This window comes from Trichomycterus rosablanca, chromosome 25 (genome assembly GCF_030014385.1).
Source record: "Trichomycterus rosablanca isolate fTriRos1 chromosome 25, fTriRos1.hap1, whole genome shotgun sequence".
Taxonomy (NCBI): domain Eukaryota; kingdom Metazoa; phylum Chordata; class Actinopteri; order Siluriformes; family Trichomycteridae; genus Trichomycterus; species Trichomycterus rosablanca.
In genome coordinates this window covers 6,141,276-6,168,308 of record NC_086012.1, presented here as the reverse complement: position 1 = coordinate 6,168,308, position 27,033 = coordinate 6,141,276, and the positions used below count along the sequence as shown (strand labels likewise).

The 27,033-nt window shown below is 43.1% G+C and overlaps 1 protein-coding gene across 1 annotated transcript in view; it reads left to right on the top strand.

Moving 5' to 3' along the window:
- LOC134302925 (integrin beta-1-like) overlaps nucleotides 1–25,600 on the top strand; it is a 50,371-nt gene extending 24,771 nt beyond the window's left edge. The window contains exons 2-16 of the mRNA XM_062988184.1: nucleotides 388–454; nucleotides 1,162–1,247; nucleotides 3,490–3,712; nucleotides 3,991–4,161; nucleotides 6,310–6,548; nucleotides 8,666–8,821; nucleotides 8,910–9,005; nucleotides 10,635–10,724; nucleotides 11,484–11,624; nucleotides 13,993–14,195; nucleotides 15,285–15,523; nucleotides 16,649–16,871; nucleotides 16,952–17,181; nucleotides 18,125–18,291; nucleotides 22,483–25,600. Of these exons, the coding sequence (XP_062844254.1) occupies nucleotides 388–454; nucleotides 1,162–1,247; nucleotides 3,490–3,712; nucleotides 3,991–4,161; nucleotides 6,310–6,548; nucleotides 8,666–8,821; nucleotides 8,910–9,005; nucleotides 10,635–10,724; nucleotides 11,484–11,624; nucleotides 13,993–14,195; nucleotides 15,285–15,523; nucleotides 16,649–16,871; nucleotides 16,952–17,181; nucleotides 18,125–18,291; nucleotides 22,483–22,548 (2,397 nt within the window). The 3' untranslated portion in view covers nucleotides 22,549–25,600. The remainder of the gene's footprint in view (nucleotides 1–387; nucleotides 455–1,161; nucleotides 1,248–3,489; nucleotides 3,713–3,990; nucleotides 4,162–6,309; nucleotides 6,549–8,665; nucleotides 8,822–8,909; nucleotides 9,006–10,634; nucleotides 10,725–11,483; nucleotides 11,625–13,992; nucleotides 14,196–15,284; nucleotides 15,524–16,648; nucleotides 16,872–16,951; nucleotides 17,182–18,124; nucleotides 18,292–22,482) is intronic.
- Nucleotides 25,601–27,033: the final 1,433 nt, after the last annotated feature.

Genomic DNA, 27,033 nt, shown 5'->3' with positions numbered 1-27,033 from the left:
TTCGATCCTAAGGGCGCATTTTACCACCTCCTATCCTGTTCACTGCCTGGATGTCATTGGGCGCAATGCAGTAACACATTCCCAATAGGATGCCAATCTACTGCGGGCCCCCTTCTTCTTTAAACAGTAGCCAATCATGTCTGGATGTAGACACCCGAGCTGTCAGTAGTACCACTAGGGATTCGAATCCTGGATCCCTGCAGTAGTGGGATCTTATTAATGAATGTAAATAAGAACAAAATGATGCTCATATTACCGTACTTTTTGTTAAGCAGTAGGCATGACATAATGATTAAGCTGTTGAATTGTAGTTTTATGTTGTACTTTTATGTTGCTTTGGTTAGAAGTGTGTAAAATTCTGTACATTTTTATTCTGTACTTTTTCAGATGGAGGAGAAGGTGGTGTTGATTGTAGCTCTATTGGCTCTTTTCTCTCTCTGCACAGCTCAACAAGGTGAATTCATAAAACACACACAGTACATCTCATAAAATTGCACTACACACACTCGCACAGAGGTCAGGTAGTGTACTACAAAGAGTAATTCGGGTAAAATCTATTGCAGTGGCTTTTACCCAGGGCATTAAGATGCTAAGCTAAGTGATGAAATGTAGCACACATTATTTTTTGATTGACTAACGTCCTAAGCCAAAGTACTAGCAATTAGAATTTAGCAGAAAGTTTTATTCAAAGCGACTTACTATAATCAAATGGCAGCGGTGGGACTTGAACCCGATTACCAGTGTGGCCATTGTGGACAGTGCTGACCGGTTGAGGCACCAGCAGTGGGGGCGGCTGATCACAGAGAGCAGTGCGTGACTCTCCGCACCCCATGCCTGGCTGGTGAAAAGTAGCTGTTCAGCACCGCTTATGGGGGTGGGGCAGAAAGTTTTATTCAAAGCGACTTACAATGATCAAATGGCGGCGGTGGGGCTTGAACCGACGACCTTCCGTTTACCAGTTAAATACATCAGGACTTGAGGACTGGTGATACAGAAAGTCTGCACTGTAAAGTAAACGTCTGACTGTATGCACACTGCACAATGATGAAGTACTTTGGTTTTGGAATTTGAACTATAACTACTGTAATTGTGTAGGTATCTGAATCTAGTAGTACATAATAAAGGTGTGTGTGTGTGTGTGTGTATATCCCCCGCTTATAGATGGTAATGAGTGCACTAAGGCTTCAGCTCAGTCCTGTGGGGAGTGTATTCAGGTTGGAGAAAAGTGTGGCTGGTGCACAGACGAGGTAAGTCTCCATCGTCTAGCTTGTGTTTGTGTACATATAAATACCCCGCAGGGGTGCATTAAGAAGTATGTTCTTACTCCTCCTGCTCTTATACAATTCTTAGCCAAACTTCTGCACCTATTGCCCTGCCCGGACACTTGGATCCTATGGTACATGACATTTATCTGTCCCAAAATATACTAGTCATAGTAGGAGGCAGAACTTTTAGCCCCCCAAACTGTGGAACCTTCAGCATGTTAAGTGTGAACTAAGAACATGAAATAATACTTTCTAAATTTAACACTTGACTGCTGCTGTTACTGAAGTAATAGACTCATTACTAGCTGAAGAAACAAAATGCTGCTATCTTTATAACAGGAAATGCAGTTGAGCATGCAGCCGAGCACACAGTCATCCAGCATGACCCCAGAAGCTCTGTATCTAAGTGCCTAATACGTACCACATATCATATTCCAATAAAGTAAAGTATTTATGACAGTAAATTGCTATCATGTCTGACAGACAGAAGTGAAATCTCCACCCACGTCCATTTGCACATTTTGCTAATCATCCACCCTAGATACAGGTGCATGTGTGTGCTTTTACAAAATACTAAACCAGTGAACAGGATGTAGGATTACAGAAGTCATGATGTGTAGCGTTTACCCAGTCTTAGTCATGGTTTCCAGACTGCCAAAGGAGCACTCCCGGAACATCTGAACAGCATCACGTTGTTTACCCTGAAAACAAACGCAGGACCTTAAAAGGCAGCAGACGCCTGATTGTATCATTCCTCTCTTTCTTTTTCACACTGAGCTTAACGTCGAGTCAGTGTGTCAAATTCTGTGCGACTCGAACACACAGTGACTCGACTTTCAGTCGCAGCTTTTTTTCTTTTCTTATCCATGTGCTTATGAGCGTATTTATATTTATCCGCCAGTCTCTGCAAATCATTTAAATATTTTTATTTTAATCGCTCTGTCTGGAACGTCTGGGCGTTGTTACAATTCTGAGGCTTTCACCTTGACGACTGATGCCACAGTTATGAGGAACAGACATGTTTGAGATCAGTTCATTAAACTAAACATGCTCCTACACAAAGGGAACCTAGCAAAGGAATTTAGAACATGACACATTTTGTAACAGCTTGCTGCTTCCTAGAACTTAGCAACAACTAGTCACCAAAGCTCCCATGCCGGCGTCTAAAAACAAACTGCAGTCGTCTTTCAAAGTTAGCTGGGGCCAAAGTGGCTAGACGAGAATAGAATTTGCTGCTAACCGAGAGAAACATCCGTGACCTTTATGGTCTACAAGGGAACTGAGAGACATGACACTTTTTTCACCATATCTTGTACACTGATCAGCCATAACATTAAAACCACCTCCTTGTTTCTACACACATTGTCCATTTTATTAGCTCCACTTACCATATAGAAGCACTTTGTAGTTCTACAATTACTGACTGTAGTCCATCTTTAGCCTGCTTTCACCCTGTTCTTCAATGGTCAGGACCACCACAGAGCGGGTATTATTTAGGTGGTGGATCATTCTCAGCACTGCAGTGACACTGACATGATGGTGGTGTGTCCACTCACTGTCCACTCTATTAGACACTCCTACCTAGCTGGTCCACCTTGTAGATGTAAACTCAGAGACGATCACTCATCTATTGCTGCTGTTTTAGTTGGTCATCTTCTAGACCTTCATCAGTGGTCACAGGATGCTGCCCACCAGGGCGCTGTTGGCTGGATGTTTTTGGATGGTGGACTATTCTCAGTCCAGTAGTGACAGTGAGGTATTTAAAAACTCCATCAGCACTGGTGTGTCTGATCCACTCATACCAGCACAACACACACTAACACCACCACCATGTCAGTGTCACTGCAGTGCTGAGAATGATGTCACCTTTAAACTTGGCTTGGGTGGCTCAGTACCCTCACAGCAACAGTGGGTAGCACTGTACCCTCACAGCAAGAAGGTCCTGGGTTCGATACCCACATTCCCTGTGTCTGTGTGGGTTTCCTCCGGTTTCCTCAGACAGTCCAAAGACATAAAAGTGAGGTTAGTTGGAGATACTAAATCGTCCATGACTGTTTGACGTTAAACTTGAACTGATGAATCTTGTGTTACCGGTATTAACCCGTCATGTCATGAATATAACCAAAGTGCCTAAAGCATGACGTTAAAATCCTAATAAATAAATTAGGCTTGACTTGAGGCTAAAAGTGTTCTGCACTGACCAAGTAATTTTTTGTGTCCGCAGGCCTTTTTGAAGGAGGGCGAATCCAAGTCCACACGCTGCGATGAGATTGAGGCTCTGGCCAAGAAAGGCTGTCCTGCTATTAAGGTGGAAAACCCCAGAGGGATGGTCATAATAGATCAGAACAAACCTGTGACGAACCGCAAGAAAGACGTGGCCGAGAAGCTCAAAGCTGACCAGATTACTCAGGTTCAGCCCCAGAAGCTGAAGCTCAAGCTCAGATCAGGTATGTTTGTGTTATGTTCTGTTGTTAACTATTACTGCAACGATCACCTCTGTTGTAACACCGGTCAGAGGAGAAGGACAAGTTACCAAAAGTTTGTGGACATCCTGATACTTTACCTAACAACCTGTGACCTGCAATGACCTGTGCTAGCCCACTACCACTGGGATCCAGGGTTCAAATCCCAGGTGGTGCTATGATTGGCTATGCCTGTGGCGTTTGGAGGTAGGCCTTGAGATGAATTAGCATACAGTATATTTATTGGTTTCATTTCATTTCAGGCGAGCCTCAGAAGTTCAACTTGAAGTTCAAAAGGGCCGAGGATTACCCCATTGACCTGTACTACCTGATGGACCTCAGCTTTTCCATGAAAGACGATTTGGAGAACGTGAAGAATTTGGGAACGGACCTGATGCGCGAGATGCAGAGCGTCACATCTGACTTCAGGATAGGTAGGTTTTCCAAAAGGGTACTAACAGTGGGTGCCTTCATTGTGGGTGCCACAGTTACAGCCGCATCCTTTATCATTCAGCATATTTAAGACATGGACAAACTGCACCAGCAAAGTACAACAAGAATAAACGGACACATTACAGGATGGGTACCAAATACCGTGGGAACCACAAAATTCCCAGAACAGAACACGGATGAGCCAAAACAGTGAAGCCACCCTCCACGTTTGCATTCGACAGGAACTATGGCACTGTCAAGATATGATCACTCACATTTTTAATCTACCTTGCAAATATAATATAGCCTAAATAAAAGACAAGATAAAATAAGCAGACCGAAGCATAATACCTATTTTTACACGCGTGTAAAAAATACACGCGTGTAAGCAAAGCATTAAATTCCTAATAAAAAAGGCCTGAGTAACTTTTCTAAGGGTCAAATTGTTATGGACAGACAAATGAGACGAACTATCTCTGAAAAAGCAAGGGGTGCTTACAGGCCAGGGTAAGTACCCACTGTCAATGGACTAAGGAATGGACAAGCCACAAGCTGTCAACAGATTGTTGGGCGGCCAAGACTTGTTGATGCCAAATCCTTGGGTGTATGAGGCTGCATAATCAACAGCCGATGTTAACTGTCCATGTTTAAAGCACCTACGATGCGAAGTGTGAAATGACAGCAACTGTATCACATTGCGTGCTGCACAACTCGGTCTAGTTTAAACCTGTGTCTGCTTTCATTTAATTTATAATATAGGATATTTTCATATTAAATAGCTATCTAGCTTTATTATAAATAATGAGCCGTTCTTGAAACCAGTAACAACAAATTACATGGCATCAACTCAAACATACAAACACAGCCAGTGGTGTATAGGGCACACAGGGCTCACCCACACTTTTCTGTTAGGAGGAGAGGTGGCACCCATATTCCACGCCTTTCATGCTAACAATAAAGCATGTTCTCCTACAACTCCCTAGTTTGAGTGAAATAAGAAAATGGCTCTATTTAGCAGATTAACTGAAAAAATGAAACTGAAAAATAAAACTACAATAATTAAAATGAAAAATAAAACTAAAATTATTAAAATAAAAAATCAAACTTTAATAATTAAACTAAAAAAACTAATAATTCAACTGAAAAATAAAACTACAATAATTAAAATGAAAAATAAAACTATAATAATTAAACTAAACAAATTATTAATTTAACCGAAAAATAAAACTAAAATAATTAAAATAAAACTATAATAATGAAACTAAAAAAACCTAATAATTTAACTAAAACTAAAACTAAAATAAAACTATAATAATTAAACAACCTAATTTAATTAAAAATAAAAATAAAATAATTAAAATAAAACTATAATAATTAAACTAAACAACCTAATTTAACTAAAAATAAAACAAATAAGCAAAGCATTAAATTCCTAATAAAAAAAGGCCTGAGTGACTTTTTTTCAAGGGTCAAATTGTTATGGACAGACGAATGAGACGAACTATCTCTGAAAAAGCAAGGGGTGCTTACAGGCCAGGGTAAGTACCCACTGTCAGTGGACTAACAACAGATTGTTTTAAAATACATTTTTAAAAGAGTTATAATAAAGTACTGGGATTAGGATTCCTCATGTAGAGACTAAACGCTAGACTGGCACCTCTCAACACAGACCCATCCGACTAGCTATCTAAATAAGTAATAAGCTGAAATGACCATGTAGCATGAGCCAAGTGTGAGTGCCCAGTATGTGTAAGTTGGTGTTTTGTTTGAGTGGAATAAGAAACTGGTTCTATTCAGCAGACCATTTGGGAGAAATTGAAATTCCTTCACTCATGTAGAGACTGAACACTAGACTGGCACCTCTCAACACGGACCCCTTTGAACCAGATGCATGTTCTGTAAATAGCCATAGATGCTACCATGACGTTAAATTCAACTGACTAGCTATCTAAATAAGTAACGGGCTAAAAAAAAAAAAAACAAGTAGCATTAGCCAGACGTGAGTTCACAGTATATATAAGTTGGTGTTTTGTTTGGTAATAATAAATTCAAATCTCTAGATTGTGTACACATGCATTTTCATTTGCTCTAATTAGTCGAATCAGCCTCATTCTGATCGTTCTGGCTTGTCTTGGTTTGGCTTTTCTCAGGCTTCGGATCATTCGTGGAGAAAACGGTGATGCCCTACATCAGTACAACCCCAGCCAAGCTGCTGAACCCCTGCAGCTCCGATCAGAACTGCACCAGCCCTTTCAGCTACAAGAACGTTCTGAGTTTGACCGACAACGGCAAACAGTTCAACACTCTGGTCAGCCAGCAGCACATCTCTGGAAACCTGGACTCACCAGAGGGAGGCTTCGATGCCATCATGCAAGTCGCTGTGTGTGGGGTAAGTGGGTTCGAAAAAAGCTACGCAGATTATGCTAATACGCATGCTTTGTTGGTCAAATTCTAATTTGATGGTGTAGTGACTTGTTGTCATTGGCCTAGACGGTTTCATCCCAGCGTTTTAAACATGGTCTCCACTACAGCTCTGTGTACAAACTAGAAATAGAAATGCGTTCAGGTGGCACAGCGGTCTATTACTCTAGCAAACCACTGCTGAGGTCAGGGTTTGAATCCCAGCGGGCGTCTGCAGAGACAGAGAATTGGCTATGTCTCTTAGGGGTAATTGGTTAACCAAAGCCTTGTGATGGATTGGTGAGGGGAGGTCAGGTGACCAAAGCCAACCTTTATTATGGATTCATCAAATTTCCCATCAGCAAGAAGTCCTAAACATTTGTTTGGAGTCAATACTTTATCATCCTTGCTAAAAGTGTAAGAATAATATTATAACCCATGTCTAGGGTAGCCAAGAATATTTTTTTTTTCGAATGTGGGGGTGTCTACAAAAAAAAAGGTTCAGACCGCTGCAATAATGTACGAAACCTTAGCTTTGTCTTGGATAGCCATCCTCCCTTGACCATTACTCTATGAAAGCTACTCAGACTCTTCTCGTCCAGACTTTGGTCATTTTGAGGCTGGATTACTCCCCCTTGCAACTGATTCGAAATGCAGCTGTCTGCCTGGTTTGTCAATCAGCTCAAATGCTGGCACATCACCCCAAAGCTTTCTGTTGCTGCCTGCGTTCACTTTAAAACAATGATTCGTGTCTAGAAATCCAGAATGGACCGGCACTGTTGGGCCCCTGAGCAAGGCTCTTAACTCTTGGATACCCTGTTTTGGATATGTTGTATGCAGGGGCGATTTAATGCATGGGCTTACCTGGGCTTCAGCCCAGGGGCCCCGAATAATTGGGGGCCTCGGATTGGCTGTTCTATTTTTTATTTATTTTGTTAGTTATTTTGGTTAATAAGAATGGGGAAGCTTACAAACCAATGATTTTGTAAAGCATTTACACGTTAGTCATATTTCTGACTGTTGATTGGCCAGATAAACGAGCTGCTGTAATTCTGATTGGTGGTTTCAGTCAAGCAACGTGAACGTTAGAGCTAGTACGTGAGTGACATTCAGCTCAGCCAATCAGAATGCAGCACCAGGTTTATACATGTGCGTTTGGACGTTCTGCAGTTAGTTTTGTATATGAGACTCGCCTTATGGTCCCAGCATGGAAGTTGGGGTTGTGGAACTAGGCGGTGTAAAGTGCTGTAACGCTCATTGAAGTCCTGACTAAACAGTTAAAGTGACTACCCTGTTGTGTGCCTTTATTCCCACACCTCCACCACCGCACAGCAAAAGACCCATGCATCCCCACCGGACAGCAACTAGGTGAGCCAACCCTCTACAGTAGCAAGTTGCTAATGCTAGCGTTAAAGTGCCGCGATAGCGAAAGTAAAAACACGACAATATTTTGGTTAAGTAAAATATAAAAATAACTAAAAGACCATGAAATATTAGAATACATGTAATCACACTACACAGTGAGTGCACAGCAAGGGATTTTGGGAATCTGTGTAATATATATGTAATCACACTACACAGTGAGTGCACAGGAAGGGATTTTGGGAATCTGTGTTATATATACAGTATATACTGTATATATACAGGCAGGTTAAATCGCCTCTGGTTGTATGTATTGTAGTAACGGGACATATTTCATATTTCTTATACTTCTGCATTTGTTTGTTCTTACATCATCGTCGATGGGGATGTCTAAGCACTTTTGCCCTTTTTCTCTGGCCTCGCTGACCCTGTTCTCGCAGTGGCACACATCACTCTTTCAGGAGGACAGAGACTAAGAAGGAGCAGATAACGATACAGTTATTGGAAAAAACACCTACTAGAACTGCATTGGAATGTTATGGAAAATACACAAAATAACCAAAACCAGACACCCAAACATTATTTTAGAATCATTTATATGACGTTGATTTCCCTGTTTGCTGGAGGAAGGAACTCATTGTCTGTACAGCACCCAGGTGGTGGAATGAACTTCCTTTCTGTTCAAACAGCTGAGTAATCTCTAACCATCTTTTAGAGCACCATTGTTTTGTTTTGTTTTTTCAGGACCAGATTGGTTGGAGGAACGTCACCCGCCTGCTGGTGTTTTCCACCGACGCCGGCTTCCACTTCGCTGGAGACGGCAAACTAGGAGGCATCGTGCTTCCAAACGACGGCCGATGCCACCTCAAGGACAACATGTACACCATGAGCCATTACTATGTAAGTGCTGTGATCCAGACCCAAGGCATCCACACACTCTTTATCTCTCACACAATAATATGCTTATGCTATGTCTCTGTCGTTGTAGGACTACCCCTCCATAGCTCACCTTGTGCAGAAATTGAGTGACAACAACATTCAGACCATTTTTGCCGTGACTGAAGAGTTCCAGCCTGTCTATAAGGTAATCTTTAAATGCATGTGTGATTTACTTTAGTTTAAGCAAATATCTAACAATGTTATTAGATATCTGAAAACAATCTTAAAACAGGACAGAAGCCTCCAGGAATCAATAATGAGACCAATGATTACAGTTCGATATAGATATAGTCTATTATCAAACAACCATTAGCAAGCAAAATACGATAACTGGCTATTCAGCACATAAGTGACCATAATAATACTGTAGGGATGTCCCGATCCGATCTCAAAGATCGGGATCGGGGCCGATCAAGGCATTTTTTAACTGATCGGAATCGGCTTTACTAAACCCGATCCTAATCCCGATCTTTTGTTTTACGTCAGCATGTCCGCTGTGTGGAAATAGTTTGAATTGGAAAGTGAATCACGTCCAACAGTGAAGTGTAATGTCTGCAATGCGAGCGTTTCACGAGGCGGTGGGAGCAGAGCTGCGTTCATTACTGTAGAATTTTACTATTTATATGGTGTGAGAGTCAAGGATCACTCCGGTTTACAAAACAACGTAGTGATGCACTCGTTTAATAAAGAAATAAATACACGGTATATTCACATATTGTCGGGAGCATAACACTTTATTAACTTCTTCTGTTACGGTACCGAATAGCAGACAACTAGAGTCAAGCACGCCAGTCCATGCACTATGGAAGCCCCAAAGGATCAAAACACACTCACTTCGCATAGAAACGTCCATCAAACCACTGTCACAATACAAGCACTTTAAGCACTACAAGCACTTTAAAAACTTTCTTTCCTTCATAACAAAAGAGCCTTTCCATTTTATTTTGGTATTCAGGTTTTACTGTAATGCTTTTAAGTAACCTTTTTTCTTATATTCAAGTTAAGCTGCTACACAGATTTTTGTTCATTTTTAGTGTATCACTGCATTAAACAGATTTTTTTTTTCTTCGAATGTAAAGTTTAAAGTAAAACTGTAATTATCTCACTCATTTTGATTGATTTTGTAAAAATACAAAAACATTAAGCCAATAGCTTGGATGCAGCATTTTTCCCTTCAGCACTGCAGAGCTATTTAGTTGTTAAACATATACATTGGATTAATTTGAATAACTGTAATGTACTTGAAGTGTGCACTGTGTGAACAGTATTATCTAGTTCTTATCTAGACAATATCTAGAAAATACAAGTATCGGTTTGAGACTTGGTATCGGATCGGGATCAAAATTAATAATCGTGATCGGTATCGGGAACAAAAAAACGTGATCGGGACATCCCTAATACTGAGCAAGGCAGCATATAGCAAAAAGTATAATAAAAAGAACGGCCTCACCAATCAGCTCTTTATCATCCTGCCACCTCTTGGACTTGGCTCTTGCAGTCTTGGCAGGAGCTCAGTCAATCAGGAAAAATCCTGGCAGCACGTCTGCTCCACAGTTGAACTTTAGCCCAGTCGAGGAACGACCCTGCTTTTATACTAAACTGATCTATGTCTGCTCCAGCAGAACAGTTGCACAAGTTTTATAAGTAACATCTGTGTCAATATGTAAAAAAAAAAAACTAAATAGGCCACTTAAATAGAAGTGAACTAATGACCAATGAAATTTATGCACATCAGCAAACCGGTCAAATCTGTTTGGTTCTTCTGTGTATGTAGGAGCTTAAAAATCTCATCCCGAAGTCTGCTGTGGGAACGCTGTCTGCAAACTCCAGCAACGTGATCAAGCTTATTATCGATGCCTATAACGTAAGTATACCTGCTACTAAACATGAGCCGAAAAAATGGGTCACACAGAAATATTATAATCATTAAATAAACTTGTATGCGAACAAGTATATGTATAGAGGGATTAAGATGCATTGTGTTGGACCGAGGGGCAGGGAATTTAAAATAAAATATCTATAGAATGGAAAATAAGTGTGAATCCTGAGCTTTTTTTGCTGCAATGAGAAGTTGCTTCCACTTAGTGGTGATTAAGGACAATAACACCCGAACAGTATTGGGGATTTAATTGCTCTTGCATCTCTAGCGATCTAAAATTATTCATTCTTTCTGGAAGGTTCGGTAATATATGACCCACGGACCGGTACCAGTCCGCGGCCCGGTGGTTGGGAAACACTGATTTAAAGCACAACTCTATTGGTATCAAAACTGGCAGTTTAGACAAATGGGTCTGTGTTGCAATGCCAGGATGCCGCCAGATTAGCAGAGACGCACTAAGGATCTCGGTCCAACGCCAACCTGTTTAAGCTCCAGTGATAAATAATCTACACTGCTGGTTGCTCCCAACTTTGGAATCAATCGGAACACCAACCCAGAGCCAGGCCTTATGGCCCAACATAAGTGGACGTCAATCCCTGAATTTAAGTCCTAATCGAGAAGGCTGAAAATGGGGGGAAAACCGTCACAGAAACACTACTAAACGTGATTCTTGAATGTCTGGTGTCCACAAACTTGCGGTTATTTGATATTTTCTATTAACTGTAACTATGTGCTTCTTCTTAGTCTCTGTCCTCCGAGGTGATTTTGGAGCACAGCAAGCCGCCTGAGGGAGTGACCATCTCGTACGTGTCCCACTGCAAGAACGGGGTCAGCGAGACCGGAGAAAAGGGGCGAAAGTGCTCAAACATCTCCATCGGCGATGAGGTAAAAACAAACGCTGTCCCATTATTTTCATTTTTTCTTTTAATTTGTCACGTCTGCATTTTAATAATGTTACAGTGCAAACAATTGAGGGTAAGGAGCCTTGCTTAGGGCCCCAACAGTAGCAACTTGGTGGTAGTAGTAGGGCTTGGACTAGTGACCTTCTAATTACTAATCCAGTACCTAAACCACTGCCTTATTCAGTGACTTAAATTCTGATTCAACTATAGTTAAGAAAGGTTTGTGGTAACATATGCTAGCCCATCAGTGCTGAGATTTCAAGCTTTCAAGCTGGAACCTCAGCTCTTCTATCGGCCGACCAGGCATTTACCCAGACACAGGATTGGCTGTTTGTCTGTAAGGGGCGGGACAATGAATGACCCGGGTTTCCTCATAACTTTTGCAATTACGACCTCTGCTGGCTGATCGATAGCGCCTACTCAATGAGACCGAGGATAGAAGAGATCGGTGTGTGACACTTTGTGCGTGATGCGGATCTCCATATGAACCTGTCTTGTGCAGGTTAAAAGATGTGGTCAGTACTGAACACGTGTCATGGGGGCGTGTGATGGTTGCAACAGTAGAGGCGATTTACGATCTGTTAACTGGACACATGTGCAGCATACAGTGTATCACAAAAGTGAGTACACCCCTCACATTTCTGCAAATATTTTATTATATCTTTTCATGGGACAACACTATAGACATGAAACTTGGATATAACTTAGAGTAGTCAGTGTACAACTTGTATAGCAGTGTAGATTTACTGTCTTCTGAAAATAACTCAACACAGCCATTAATGTCTAAATAGCTGGCAACATAAGTGAGTACACCCCACAGTGAACATGTCCAAATTGTGCCCAAAGTGTCAATATTTTGTGTGACCACCATTATTATCCAGCACTGCCTTAACCCTCCTGGGCATGGAATTCACCAGAGCTGCACAGGTTGCTACTGGAATCCTCTTCCACTCCTCCATGATGACATCACGGAGCTGGTGGATGTTAGACACCTTGAACTCCTCCACCTTCCACTTGAGGATGCGCCACAGGTGCTCAATTGGGTTTAGTCCATCACCTTTACCTTCAGCTTCCTCAGCAAGGCAGTTGTCATCTTGGAGGTTGTGTTTGGGGTCGTTATCCTGTTGGAAAACTGCCATGAGGCCCAGTTTTCGAAGGGAGGGGATCATGCTCTGTTTCAGAATGTCACAGTACATGTTGGAATTCATGTTTCCCTCAATGAACTGCAGCTCCCCAGTGCCAGCAACACTCATGCAGCCCAAGACCATGATGCTACCACCACCATGCTTGACTGTAGGCAAGATACAGTTGTCTTGGTACTTCTCACCAGGGTGCCGCCACACATGCTGGACACCTGAGCCAAACAAGTTTATCTTGGTCTCGTCAGACCACAGGGCATTCCAGTAATCCATGTTCTTGGACTGCTTGTCTTCAGCAAACTGTTTGCTGGCTTTCTTGTGCGTCAGCTTCCTTCTGGGATGACGACCATGCAGACCGAGTTGATGCAGTGTGCGGCACATGGTCTGAGCACTGACAGGCTGACCTCCCACGTCTTCAACCTCTGCAGCAATGCTGGCAGCACTCATGTGTCTATTTTTTAAAGCCAACCTCTGGATATGACGCCGAACACGTGGACTCAACTTCTTTGGTCGACCCTGGCGAAGCCTGTTCTGAGTGGAACCTGTCCTGGAAAACCGCTGTATGACCTTGGCCACCATGCTGTAGCTCAGTTTCAGGGTGTTAGCAATCTTCTTATAGCCCAGGCCATCTTTGTGGAGAGCAACAATTCTATTTCTCACATCCTCAGAGAGTTCTTTGCTATGAGGTGCCATGTTGAATATCCAGTGGCCAGTATGAGAGAATTGTACCCAAAACACCAAATTTAACAGCCCTGCTCCCCATTTACACCTGGGACCTTGACACATGACACCAGGGAGGGACAACGACACATTTGGGCACAATTTGGACATGTTCACTGTGGGGTGTACTCACTTATGTTGCCAGCCATTTAGACATTAATGGCTGTGTGTTGAGTTATTTTCAGAAGACAGTAAATCTACACTGCTATACAAGCTGTACACTGACTACTCTTAAGTTATATCCAAGTTTCATGTCTATAGTGTTGTCCCATGAAAAGATGTAATGAAATATTTGCAGAAATGTGAGGGGTGTACTCACTTTTGCGATACACTGTATATGATGTTTTAATGTCAATTTTTTATTAGCAACAGATGGTTTATTTTATTTTATTAAAACACAAGGGTACTGATATTTTCAACCATGTGCTGTGTCACATGTCTACAACACAAAAGAAATCCAACACATACAGACCATTCCCTTTTTTCATTCAGGTGACTTTTGACATATCCGTCACGGCTAAAGGCTGTCCGTCTCAGGGCAAACCGGAAACGATAAAGATCAAACCCCTGGGCTTCAACGAGGAGGTGGTGATCGAACTGAGCTTCATCTGCGAGTGCCAATGTCAGCAAGGTGGCATCCCCAGCAGTCCAGACTGTCACTTCGGTAACGGAACCCTCGAGTGTGGAGCGTGCAGGTAAGCGAGGAAGCGCTCTGATTAGTTTTTTTATGCATTTTTCTCCCCATTTTTCTCCCGATTTAGCACACTCAATTCTTGTCTTCCGCTACTGAGAGACACCAGATCGCATCCAAGGAGAGCACGCTGCCGACCACGCCTTTTTCACATGTGTACAGCCCTGCACGGACATCTCTTCTGCCAATCAGGGTCCTTACACAGCGTATGAAGACCCACCACCCACACATAGTCCAATGAAGTATCTGCTGCAGGCACTGCCAATTATGCCCGCCAAAACCGGGGAGTTCAGAAACTGTGCTGGTGAGCTAGCGGAATGTCCCGCTGTGCCACCTGGGCGCCCCGATTAGCTTTTTAATAGTCTGCTCAATTATTTGTTTGAGCTTACTTTGACTTAGGTTTCCTCCAACAGTCCAAAGATGTGCAAGTGAGGTGAATTGGAGATACTAAATTGTCCATGACTGTGTTTGACAATAAACTGATGACATTGAACTGATGAATCTTGTGTGACCAGTAATAACCTGTCCTGTCATGAACGTAAACAAGGTGTGTAAAACATGACGGTAAAATCCTAATAAAATAAAGCACAGCTCTATTGGACTCTGGAGCAGTTAATATCAAAATTGGCATTAAATGGGTCTGGATGAGTGGCAATCTAGACAGCTGGCTGCTTTCAACAGCATTAGTGGATGTAAATCCTTGCATTTATGTCCTAATTAAGAGGGCCGTTCAGCAAATAGGGAGATGTTACAATCCTAATAAATACATAAATAATCAGCTATCAAGTTGTAATGTGAAGTGTGCAAGATTTGCAAGACTTGAGCCCCCAAATTCTGTAAAGACACCAAACCAATCTGTATTCATGTGCAAGAATTGGGAGATCCAATCAAGACTGGCCTATCAGAGATTGGGGAGACTACACTACTAATAATGGGAGTGCTCATTTCCCCGGCCACAAAGGATTCCTGGCACCACACGTCACCATTGTTTGTCTAGTCACATTCATTGTCTTATTACTACATTATTTGTTTGGTGAGGCCACTCTGACCCATTTTGCTTAACATAGAACAACGCTGTCCTTTCCTCTCTCAGGTGTAACGAGGGCCGGATCGGAAGGGTCTGCGAGTGCAGCAAAGACGACGTCAGGGCAGAGGATCTGGACGCCAACTGCCGCTTGGGAAACGGCACGGACATATGCAGCAACAACGGAGACTGCATCTGCGGGACCTGCGAGTGCAAGAAGAGAGACAACCCGGAGGAGCGCTACGACGGGAAGTTCTGCCAGTGCGACAACTTCAACTGCGACCGATCCAACAATAAACTCTGCGGAGGTGAGACTGCACAGATCTGTCTGTATTCCTTTATCACTTGTCAGCGGGTTAACAGGGGCCCTAATTAACCACCTTCTATCTTACGGCCAGTGCTGCTGACCTGTAGGTCATAGGTCGTTTCTACACTCACTGTCCATTTTATCAGCTCCACTTACCATATAGGAGCACTTTGTAGTACGACAATTACTGCCTGTAGACCATCTGTTTCTCTGCATGCTTTGTTAGCCCACTTTTATGCTGTTCTTCAATGGTCAGGACCCCAATGGACCACCACAGAGCAGGTATTATTTAGGTGTTGGATCATTCTCAGCACTGCAGTGACACTGACATGGTGGTGGTGTGTTAGTGTGTGTTGTGCTGGTATGAGTGGATCAGACACAGCAGCACTTCTGGAGTTTTTAAATACCGTGTCCACTCACTGTCCACTCTACATAGTCTTAGTTGGTCTATCTTGTAGATGTAAAGTCAAAGACGATCGCTCATCTATTGCTGCTGTTTGAGTTGGTCATCTTCTAGACCTTCATCAGTGGTCACAGGACGCTGCACACGGGGTGCTGTTGGCTGGATGTTTTTGGTTGGTGGACTATTCTCAGTCCAGCAGTGACGGTGAGGGGTTTAAAAAGTTCACCAGTGCTGCTGTGTCTGATCCACTCATACCAGCACAACACACACTAACACACCACCACCATGTCAGTGTCACGGCAATGCTGAGAATGATCCACCACCTAAATAATACATGCTCTGTGGTGGTCCTGACCATTGAGGAACGGCTAACAAAGCATGCAGAGAAATAGATGGACTACAGTCAGTAATTGTAGAACTACAAAGTGCTTCTATATGGGTAAGTGGAGCTGATAAAATAGACAGTGAGTGTAGAAACAAGGAGGCGGTTTTAATGTTATAGTTGATCGGTGTATGATTGGTGAAAAGATGTGGACAATACAGCACACGGCTGGCCTGTGGTTGAAACTTTACATATTCATCTATAAATCATTACTGCTGGTTAATACTGGTCAGTGTTCAGGAGGTGTGTCCACTGTGTTGCTATTTATTTGGATTTTAGTGGGTGGGCGAAACATTTTTGGTTAATGAAACGTTTCATTTCTCCATTTCTGTTTCTAACAGGTCACGGTCGGTGCGTGTGCAGGGTATGCGAGTGCGACGCGAACTACACCGGCAGCGCGTGCGACTGTCCCCTGGACACGCAGCCCTGCGTGGCCGCCAACGGGCAGATCTGCAACGGCCGCGGCACCTGCGAGTGCGGCGTGTGCAAATGCACCGATACTAAGTTCCAGGGCCCCACCTGTGAAATGTGCCCTACCTGTCCCGGAGTTTGTACCGAGCACAAGTGAGTGCAGAAATATTAATTAACACTTAACACCATTCTGGATAAAGTGCAGTCTGTTAGTCACCCCGCGCTCTGTGCAGGTCCTGCGTGGAATGCCGCGCCTTCAAAACCGGCGAGTTGAAAGACAAGTGCGAGGAGAAATGCAACTACTTCGAGCTGATTAAGGTGAAAGAAAAGCAGGATCTTCCACAGCCGACCAGCCAGCCCTACCTCACTACCTGCAAAGAGCGGGATGCCAACGACTGCTGGTTCTTCTTCGTTTACACCTCCAAGAACAACAACGTCACTGTTTATGTGGCTGAGACTTTAGGTACGTAAAGCTGGGGGAGGGGCTGATTATTCCCCAAGTCTGTGCAGGCGCCATCAATCAGCCAGCAGAAGTCGTAATTGCACCAGTTATGAGGAACCCTGGTACGACTTACCCACCCTGTGAACAACAGCCAATCGTTGTTCATGTGGCCGCCCAGCCAGATGGCAGAGCTGAGATTCGTATTTTTATGCCACTGTTTAATCCTGGTCAGGGTTGCGATTGGTCCAGTTTCCTTTGACTCACCCTGGACAGGATGCCAATCTATGGCACCAATCCCCTCATTCATGGCCAGTCATGTCTGTAAGTAGACAACCGACCGCCTGATAGCACCGCTGGGGATTAAAAAGCGTAATTTAGCACACCAGCGCCGAGATTTCGGTTCGAAACTCGTCATTGCTACCGGTCAGCTGGGCGCCATCTAGTGGGCATGATTGGCAGTGCTTGCAGCAGACACTGATTGGCTACTATTTCTGCTAGGGCGGGATGACCAGACTATGTGGATGGGGTCTTTAAACGCTGTGTAAGGACCCTGATTAGCAGATAGAGAGGCGCCTGTGCAGAAAGCATGGGTGAAAAAGGGCTGTGCGCAGGTCGGAGGAGGCGTGAGCAGCAATATACCCACCTCGACTGCAATCAGGGATCTCCCAGCAGCGGAAGATAAATTGACTACGCTAAATCGGGAGAAAATGCATAAATAAAAGTGTAATTTGCATTTTTTTAAATTTATGTTATAGATGTTTTGGTAAAACATTGTTTAGGTAGGTCCGGACTAACTTGGAACACATCAGCCTCTCTTTTTTAAAAACGTGCACTGATGCATACAGATTTCTGATTGACTGAATATCAGCAGTAGATCGTATTTGCACCAGCTAGGCTCTCAAGTGCACAGTATCATACACATAATGCCATAGTTACGCTAATTACTTAATAAATGTGTTTTCAGAATGCCCCGCCGGCCCTGACATAATTCCCATCGTAGCAGGCTTGGTCGCAGGCATCGTTCTGATCGGTCTGGCCCTGCTTCTCATCTGGAAACTTCTCATGATCATTCATGACCGCCGAGAGTTTGCAAAGTTCGAGAAAGAGAAGAACAATGCCAAGTGGGATACGGTATGTATATACGTCGCTTCACAGCAAGAAGGTCGTGGGTTCGAATCCCAGATGGAGCGGGCCGTGTATTTTCTGTGTGGAGTTGGCATGTTCTCCCCGTGTCTGAGTGATTGAGTCAGTCAGTCAGTGAGAGGTGAGTCAGTGAGAGGTGAGTCAGTGAGAGGTGAGTCAGTGAGAGGTGAGTCAGTGAGAGAGTCTGAGTGTGAGTCACTGAGTGAGTCAGTCAGTGAGAGGTGAGTGAGTCAGTGAGTGAATCAGTGAGAGGTGAGTGATTCAGTGAGAGGTGAGCCAGTGAGTGTATCAGTGAGAGGTGAGTGAGTGAGTCAGTGTCTCAGTGAGTGAGTCAGTCAGTGAGAGGTGAGTGAGTCTGAGAGTCACTGAGTGAGTGAGTCAGTCAGTGAGAGGTGAGTGAGTCAGTGAGTGAGTCAGTGTCTCAGTGAGTGAGTCAGTGTCTCAGTGAGTGAGTCAGTGTCTCAGTGAGTCAGTCAGTGAGAGGTGAGTGAGTTAGTGAGTGAGAGGTGAGTCAGCGAATGAGTCAGTGAGCAGTGAGTGAGTCACTCAGTGAGCGGTGAGTCAGTCAGTGAGAGGTGAGTGAGAGAGAGTCTGAGTGAGTCAGCGAGAGGTCACTCCGCGAATGAGTCAGTGAGAGGTTAGTCACTCAATGAGCGGTGAGGGAGTCATTTCCACCTGGACTGTCCTTTCTTTGTCCAGTTATGAAAACCCATGGAGGTCATTACAGAATAATTTATTTAAATCATTTTATCAAACTGCTATATTCTTCTATAATTCTTTTTCATTCCGTTTCATTGTTTCTTTTTCATTCTGATTTTTCCACTTCGTATTTCTTTGTTTGTTTGTTTTTCCATTACTGTCATATTTCATCCTGTCTTTTAAATCTGCTCTTATTTCCTTCAGCAAGAGAATCCCATTTACCGAAGCCCCATTAATAAATTCCACAACCCGAGTTACGGATGCAAAGGCGGGGCGCTCTAAGCCAGAGTCTGTACTTTCTCAACATTGTCTGTGTTTGCATGGTTTTCTTCCTGCTCTGACTTTCTGCTAACGGGTTTGGTCTGATCACCTATTTACTAACACCGAGAACTGAAAAAGAAGTTTAGAGTGTGTAGGGTAGGATGTTAAAACACTGCCTAATAGGCAGCCTGCTAAGGTATTTGATATACACATACCTAGCATGCTATGCCTATTATAATGTAAATGTATACACCAAACCTTGTTGCGAATGACACCCATTACCACTACAGAGAGATGCACATATGCATATATACATATACATCGAGTCAAATACAGGGATCTCTGCATGTATGCCTGTGAGTTTGCCGAATGTTGGTTTTGATTCTTTTACTGTTTGACGCAACAAGGTCATTTTACTTATTGAGAATACTGGTTACCATGACGACCATTTTTTTTTTTTTTTTTTTTGGCTTAACAGCAGGCAACAAATGTTGTTACATTCATGATACTGTTGTTTTTTAGCTTAGGAACATTTGCCAATATTATGGGTACAGAGGTCTTACTCAGTGTATATCTGCATACACTGACCAGGCATAACATAATGACCACTGACAGGTGACGTGAATAACACTGATTATCTCTTCATCACGGCACCTGTTAGAGGGTGGGATATATCAGGCAGCAAGTGAACATTTTATCCTCAAGGTTGATGTGTAGGAAGCAGGAAAAATGACAAGGGCCAAACTGTGACGGCTAGACGACTGGGTCAGAGCACCTCCAAAACTGCAGTCTGCAGTGGTCTATCAAAAGTGGTCCAAGGAAGGAACAGTGGTAAACCAGCAAGAGGGTCATGGGCAGCCAAGGCTCATTGATGCGGAGCGAAGGCTGGCCCGTGTGGTTCCATCCAACAGACGAGCTTTCTTTCAGTTTTGCTCGCACCCGTTTATTAGTGTGACAACTGTTTGTTTTACAAGTTTAATTAGTTCTGTTTGGTTCATAAAATGGTTCATAATTAGCGTGAAATGAAAAGCTACGTAGTAAAAGATGATGTTCTCGCCAACAACAAACAGGAAGTCAAGATCACATAGCAGAATTTCACACTTGAATGTCAGTCTGTGGTCAGTCAGTTCCGTTATTTGTCTGTTCTTTTATTATTCTGTTCCTATATGCGGTAACATTGTGCTGTTTGATTCAACTGGATGAAAACATTTCACTCGTAGCGCTTTTCCACCAATAGAACTCTGGTTCTTGAACCGGTTCTGTTCAGGTTTCTTCGAACCTTGGTGTTTTGTAGAGAACCGACCTGCGTTTCCACCAGTTTTTGGGAACCAAGTCTGCGTCATGAACGGTGGGCGTTACACAACGAAAGTAAAGAGTAGTACCGTGATGGTGGAGCGTGTAGATTATCTGTGAGCATTTGTGCTGCTGTTACAGATGTTCGTTTTTATACAAAAAGCATTGATCAGCTATTGGCAGAGGTGGAAAGAGTACTAAAATATTGTACTTAAGTAAAAGTACTATTACTTTAATAAATTTTTACTTAAGTACGAGTAAAATTACTAGTCTAAAAATCTACTCAAGTAAAAAGTAACTCGTTTAAAATGTACTCGGAGTAAACGTTACTTAGTTACTTTTATAGCAGGAGGGCGTGTCTCCTGCGTAATGCAAACAGGACAATTGGATATAAATCTCACAATAGTTAAAATATAATAGGAAAAAAACATGATGATACAACATTTAAAACATTTAGGGATGTGTAATGTGTCATTTTAGTCCCATATAACTTTTTCAAACTGTATAACCACTAGTGATGTGTCGTAGAATGATTCGATTCTATTGAACGGCCCTTTAAAATGAAACAAAGGAACCGAGTCGCGCTTCTGGGAGTCGTTTTATGTATATATATATATACACGGCTCTTTAAAAGGAACCGAGCCAAAAGATCCGACTCCCCATCGCAGAATTCACTGCAGCAGTTTCCCAGACGCGATTTTTAGTTTTTTTTTTTTTTAAGTTTAGTTTTTTTACTCAGTAACGGATGTTATTTAAAATGTAGCGAATTACAATTCTTAATACAAAACATACTTAAGTAAAAGTAAAATTACAGGCTGTAAAATCTACTTTAAAAAGTACAAGTACACAAAAAAACTACTCAATTACAGTAACGCGATAAGTAGACAGTATCGGTGATAAGAAGACGTTGACGTGTTTGTTTGCAGTTGTTCTTTTTTTTAGTTTATTGACGTGAGAAGCGTTTTGCGCTTCGCTTTCACCGCGAGACTCTGTGTAAATAGGCGATTTGCTCGGCTTGAGCGATAAAACATCACTAAAGTTCCATGGCATGAACATCCATCTGTGTGAAATAACCTCATGTATCTGTGTTTGACTGGATTTACTTCACGTGTGGTGTTTATGCAGCTCGGGGTTCTGAATCCGCAAAAAGCTTCACCTAAATAAAGCGTAACGTGGTTGAATGTACTAAAAGTACGACACAGAAACACTAAACATCTCTCCGTTATTACTGGTTATAAGCGCTCTGTACTGCCCAAATTCATTGGTCGTTGTTTTAGTACAACAAGCCACATTACGCTGTATTTTTCACGTTAAGCGGTGTTCGTATTGTCCGGGTCACTTTTACCACGTCATATCACTCAAAATGTAATCGGGTGAAACACGGTTTTGCAGTTTCTCAAACCTCGAAACTGTGACACGCCCACAGATGACGTCACGGTTCGGGCTGAAAAATCGAGTATTCTGTGGTCCCAGATTAGAACGCTAGTTCGCCGTATGGAACCTCTTTTTTCAGTGGGAACACGCGGAACCGGTTCAAAATCAAGGTCGGGAACCGGAACAGAACCGGAACCGCATCGGTGGAAAAGGGGTGTCAGACCATTGTTGGAGATAGGGAGTGTTTTGTTACGTCTCGAGCTGTTTTAAGAACGGTAACGAGACTGAATAGGGAAGTAACCTCCCTAAGCAGTCCCTGTTCAGCTTACAGAGCATCTTGATGTACTAACAAGTCCCAGACTGCACCTCCTCCCTGTCGTGATTGTTTGATTGTCCTCCGAGGGGGATTTCTCACCCCGGTTACACCAGTTTTAACCAGTCGTTCAAAGACGAATGAACATTCAGTGTGCTGTGCGGTTGCCTAATCTACAAACCAGCTTCACATTCGTTGTGTCTAAACTGATCTGTTTGTTTTTCTTGTTTTCTTTTCAGGGTGAGAATCCAATCTATAAGAGCGCCGTCACTACAGTCGTCAATCCCAAATACGAGGGGAAGTAAAGGACGAGCGTTCGGTCTGAAACACTGTATGCAAAAGAGGAGGTGGTGTGCTTCGTTTTTCGTTAGGTTTTCTTTTTTTTTATCACTTTGTTGTTGTTAGCTGTGCGTTCTCCACTTGCATTACAGTACGTGTCTGTATTTCTATGCATTGTGTACAGTGTGTTTAAACGTGTTACTTCATCAAGGATTTTAAAGCAGAATGTTTTAATTCTTTTGTTAGTTTTTTTAATATACACAGTATATATTTTTATTGTTGCCGCAGGACTGGCTTTGCTCTATAAAGTGACAGTTGTGCCTTTTTGATAAGAGCCTGTTTTATGTTTTTCAGTTCTGATCCTGAATTTTATTTCATTCATTTATTTTAAGGCCGCTCAGGTGGCGCAGCGTTTGAGTTTGGGGTTTCGAATACATCTTATCGAATCTCAGCTCTGCCTTTCCGACCGGGCCGGGCGGCAGCATGAAGAACGATTGGCTGTTGTTCAGGGTTAGAGGGTAAAAAAGTCGGATCGCAGGTCCTCATAACTGGTGCGACTGCGGCCCCTGCTGGCCGACTGATGGCGCCCGCACAGGGCTGAGGAATAATGCCGATGGGGGTGTGGCCCTCCGTACACAGTGCCCGTAGGTGTATGGACTCATGTAGGTGAAGGTGAAAAATGCAGTCTGTACTGACTGTATGTGCCGGAGGGGGCGTATGTCAGTTGAGAGGCGTCCTCAGTCAGCGGTGAAGGGTCGGATCAGTATAGAGGACGCAATCAGGGTAATTGGACACGACTACACTGGGGGATAAAAATTTGGGGTCAGGACTTGAAAGAAACTAATCGACTAAGGCGATCAGGTCAAGTCAGGTTGAGAAATGGAGAAATCCAGTCATGAAGAGCCTTGGCTGCAAATCACGCCTTAAAACCCGACGACGATCACTAATAGTTTTGTGATTCGTAGGTGACGCTCTTCATCACGCATGTAGCATGTAGCTGGCCACTGGGAGGGCGTGTGTGGTGCTGTGTTTTTTAAGGACCCCCCAACCCTATGTATATAAACCTAGAGCTGATCAGCCCTAATAAAGGTTGTTTTGGGGATGTTTTTTTTCTTTCTATCAAATTGTATTCAGTTCACAAATGCGTTTACAATGCACGCTCCCTGCTTGTGCTGGCCGGGAAGCACCTCCAACTCCGAATCAAGTACCCCATCCGACCTGACTGTTCTGTATACAGAGTGCTTTGCTATGCCTTCTGGGAGGCACCTCAACCAGACAGCAAAGGATCGGGATTGAAACCCTGTCGACCTCCCTCCCTAAGACACATCCAGTTGTGCCTGCCTCTGTGCATTTTTGGGCTAGCGTATTTGCCCACTACTTTAGTGCCTGTAATGGCCATTCATGTCCCATTCAAGTGGTACAGCGACCTTTAGTTCCCAGTTCGTGATTGGTCACAGGGCTGGGAAGGATTCAGATTGAGCAATCAGTAATCAGATAGTGTTCCACGACAAGTTGCAAGCCATGTGACGAGCAACAGCCAATACGCATGCAAGAGGAAATTTAAGTGACGGAGAGTATCTGATTCTGATGTGTAGGGAGTGTGCAAAAGAAAAAGACCCTTAGGTGTTCCATTTTGGCGTGTTCAGGTCTACGTTCGGGAGCTTTCGGACCGCTTTCTATGCACGTTATTACAGTCTCACCTGTGTTTTCTATATGTTGTGTTTTGATCAAGTGCGATTCCCTAGGTGTAGGCGATGGCTAGGAGTATAATTGGCATTTGCTTACATATACACTGATCAGCCATAACATTAAAACCACCTACTTGTTTCTACACACACTGTCCATTTTATCAGCTCCACTTACCATATAGAAGTACTTGTTGTTCTACAATTACTGATTGTTTCTCTGCATGCTTTGTTAGCCCCCTTTCATGCTGTTCTTCAATGGTCAGGACTCTCCCAGGATCACTACAGAGCAGGTATTATTTAGGTGGTGGATGATTCTCAGCACTGCAGTGACACTGACATGGTGGTGGTGTGTTAGTGTGTGTTGTGCTGGTATGAGTGGAGTTTTTAAATACCGTGTCCACTCTATTAGACACTCCTACCTAATTGGTCCACCTTGTAGATGTAAAGTCAGAGACGATCTCTCATCTATTGCTGCTGTTTGAGTCGGTCATCTTCTAGACCTTCATCAGTGGTCACAGGACGCTGCCCATGGGGCGCTGTTGGGTGGATATTTTTGGTTGGTGGACTGTTCTCAGTCCAGCAGGGACAGCATTGCTGTGTCTGATCCACTCATACCAGCACAACACACACTAACACACTACCACCATATGGTGTCAGTGTCACTGCAGTGCTGGGAATGATCCACCACTTAAATAATACCTGCTCTGTAGTGGTACTGGGAGAGAGCATGAAATAGGGCTAACAAAGCATGCAGAGAAACAGACTTAATACAGTCAGTAATTGTAGAACTTCAAAGTGCTTCTATATGGTAAGTGGATGTTATGGCTGATCAGTGCATTCACATATAGAATTCTTGTGCCCAAACAATCAAAACACTGGTGCCATCTCAGGGCTGATCAACCAGTTAATTTAAAGAACGTTTTCAGAATGTTTTAAAGCATGACTAGGAGCGTGACGATCTATAGAAATAGTATTACAATATTTGCTTGACGATTCAAGTCTCAAACTCAGGTTTCCAAATCCTCTAGATCCCCTCGATCACGAAAGCCAAATATTTACCGCTCACTGTGCTAATACGTATGTTGTTTTTCTAAGCCAAGTCAGTTTCCTAAAGCTTACTCGATTTATAACCAACTTTTCATTTCCTGTGTTTCGTCGATCACGGTCACTCCCAGAACACGAGTTGTAAGGTGCTGTCGGATTATGTCGCTGAAAATCACTGTTAACGGGAACGACTTGTAACTCGTGCTGCCTTTAATAATGCTGTTCATTATACGTCTCACAGACTGCTTTTTTCTTTTTTTCTTTTGATATTTTTTTGCATCATGCACACGCTCACAATCTTTTGTTTCGAACGTTATTTATTAAAATAAAGAACCAAAAAAGAGAATTGTGCACGTTGTTTTGTTTTGTTCACCTTTGAAATGTATTTGTTTCATTAAACAATTACATTATTTAACTGTTAAGACCAAACCTTGAAAAGACACTGCCACGACACAAAGTTCTACTGGATCCAAAGACGCTGCAGCCGTCCAATCTCGGACCAGCCAGAAATTCTGAAGGAGAACGTTTTTCCTGTCAGTTTGAGACCTAAAGCTCAAGCGTCGTTGGGTTACAAAGAAGGAACAAAGGTTTTGAAGGGGTTTGGAGTTGCAGAGTCAAAGTCCTGACCCCACTGAGATGCTCTGGCAAAACCTTAAATTGGCACTTTGTGCTCGAAAACACTCCAAGGTAGACAGAATTCTGTGCAAACAGTATTCCCTGATGGCTGTGGCCTCTTTCAGCAGGATGATGCATCCTGCCACAAAGCAACAATGGTTCAGGAATGGTTTGAGGAGCTCAACAACGAGTTTGAGGTGTTGACTTGGCCTCCACATTACCCAGATCTCAATCCAATCGAGCATCTGTGGGATGTGCTGGACAAACAAGTCTGATCCATGGAGGCCCCACCTCACAACTTACAGGAGTTAAAGGATCTGCTGCTGACATCTTGGTGCCAGATACCACAGCACACCTTCAGGGGTCTAGTGGAGTCCTCGACAGGTCAGGGTTGTTTCGACAGCAAAAGGGGAACCAACACAATATTAGGCAGGTGGGATGGATGGATGGCCTACTATTGCACCTACTTCCAGTGACTGAACCTCCTGCCATCCACACTTTAATAACAAACCCTGTGTAATTTAAAGGTATTAGCAACACAGTGGGGACAAATGGTTTGGAATTTGAGATTATCTTTAGTCACGATTGTTGACGGTACCTTTAAGGCAGGTACACAAAAGATAAGGAAAGGTTTAGCCACAAGCGTTAAAAAATGCACACAGCCTGCTTACACGGTGCCTGGACTGGTTCAACATACCACAGCGAGAGGCGCTCGGCGAGGACAAGTTCAAACCTGGGCGCAGGTTGGTGACAAGGCAGTGCAAATAGGAAGAATGTAGGCGGGGCCAGGGGTAGAAAGAAAGGTTGATAGCTGGGTGCTTTCACCAGAAATGTGCAGCTGAATGAAGTGATCCTTAAATGAAATGTTATTTACCTTGGTGGAATAAATGTTATGAACTTATTTTAGGTTTATTTGCACGTCAAGTGTTGAGCACCTTCGATACTCCAGGGCTTGAAGGTAAGTAACTTGACTAATAATGGAAAGATGTTGGATGTTGTTGGAAATTGGGTGTTTTGTCTCAATACAGCAGGTTTACATTGATTGTTAATAAGTAGTCACATGATTTGTAAATTTTTCCTCTTTGCTTTCTAAAAACACACTATAATCTTCACAAATTCCCACAGTTTGAACACATATCTCTAAACTGCCTTTAAATGGTCCAA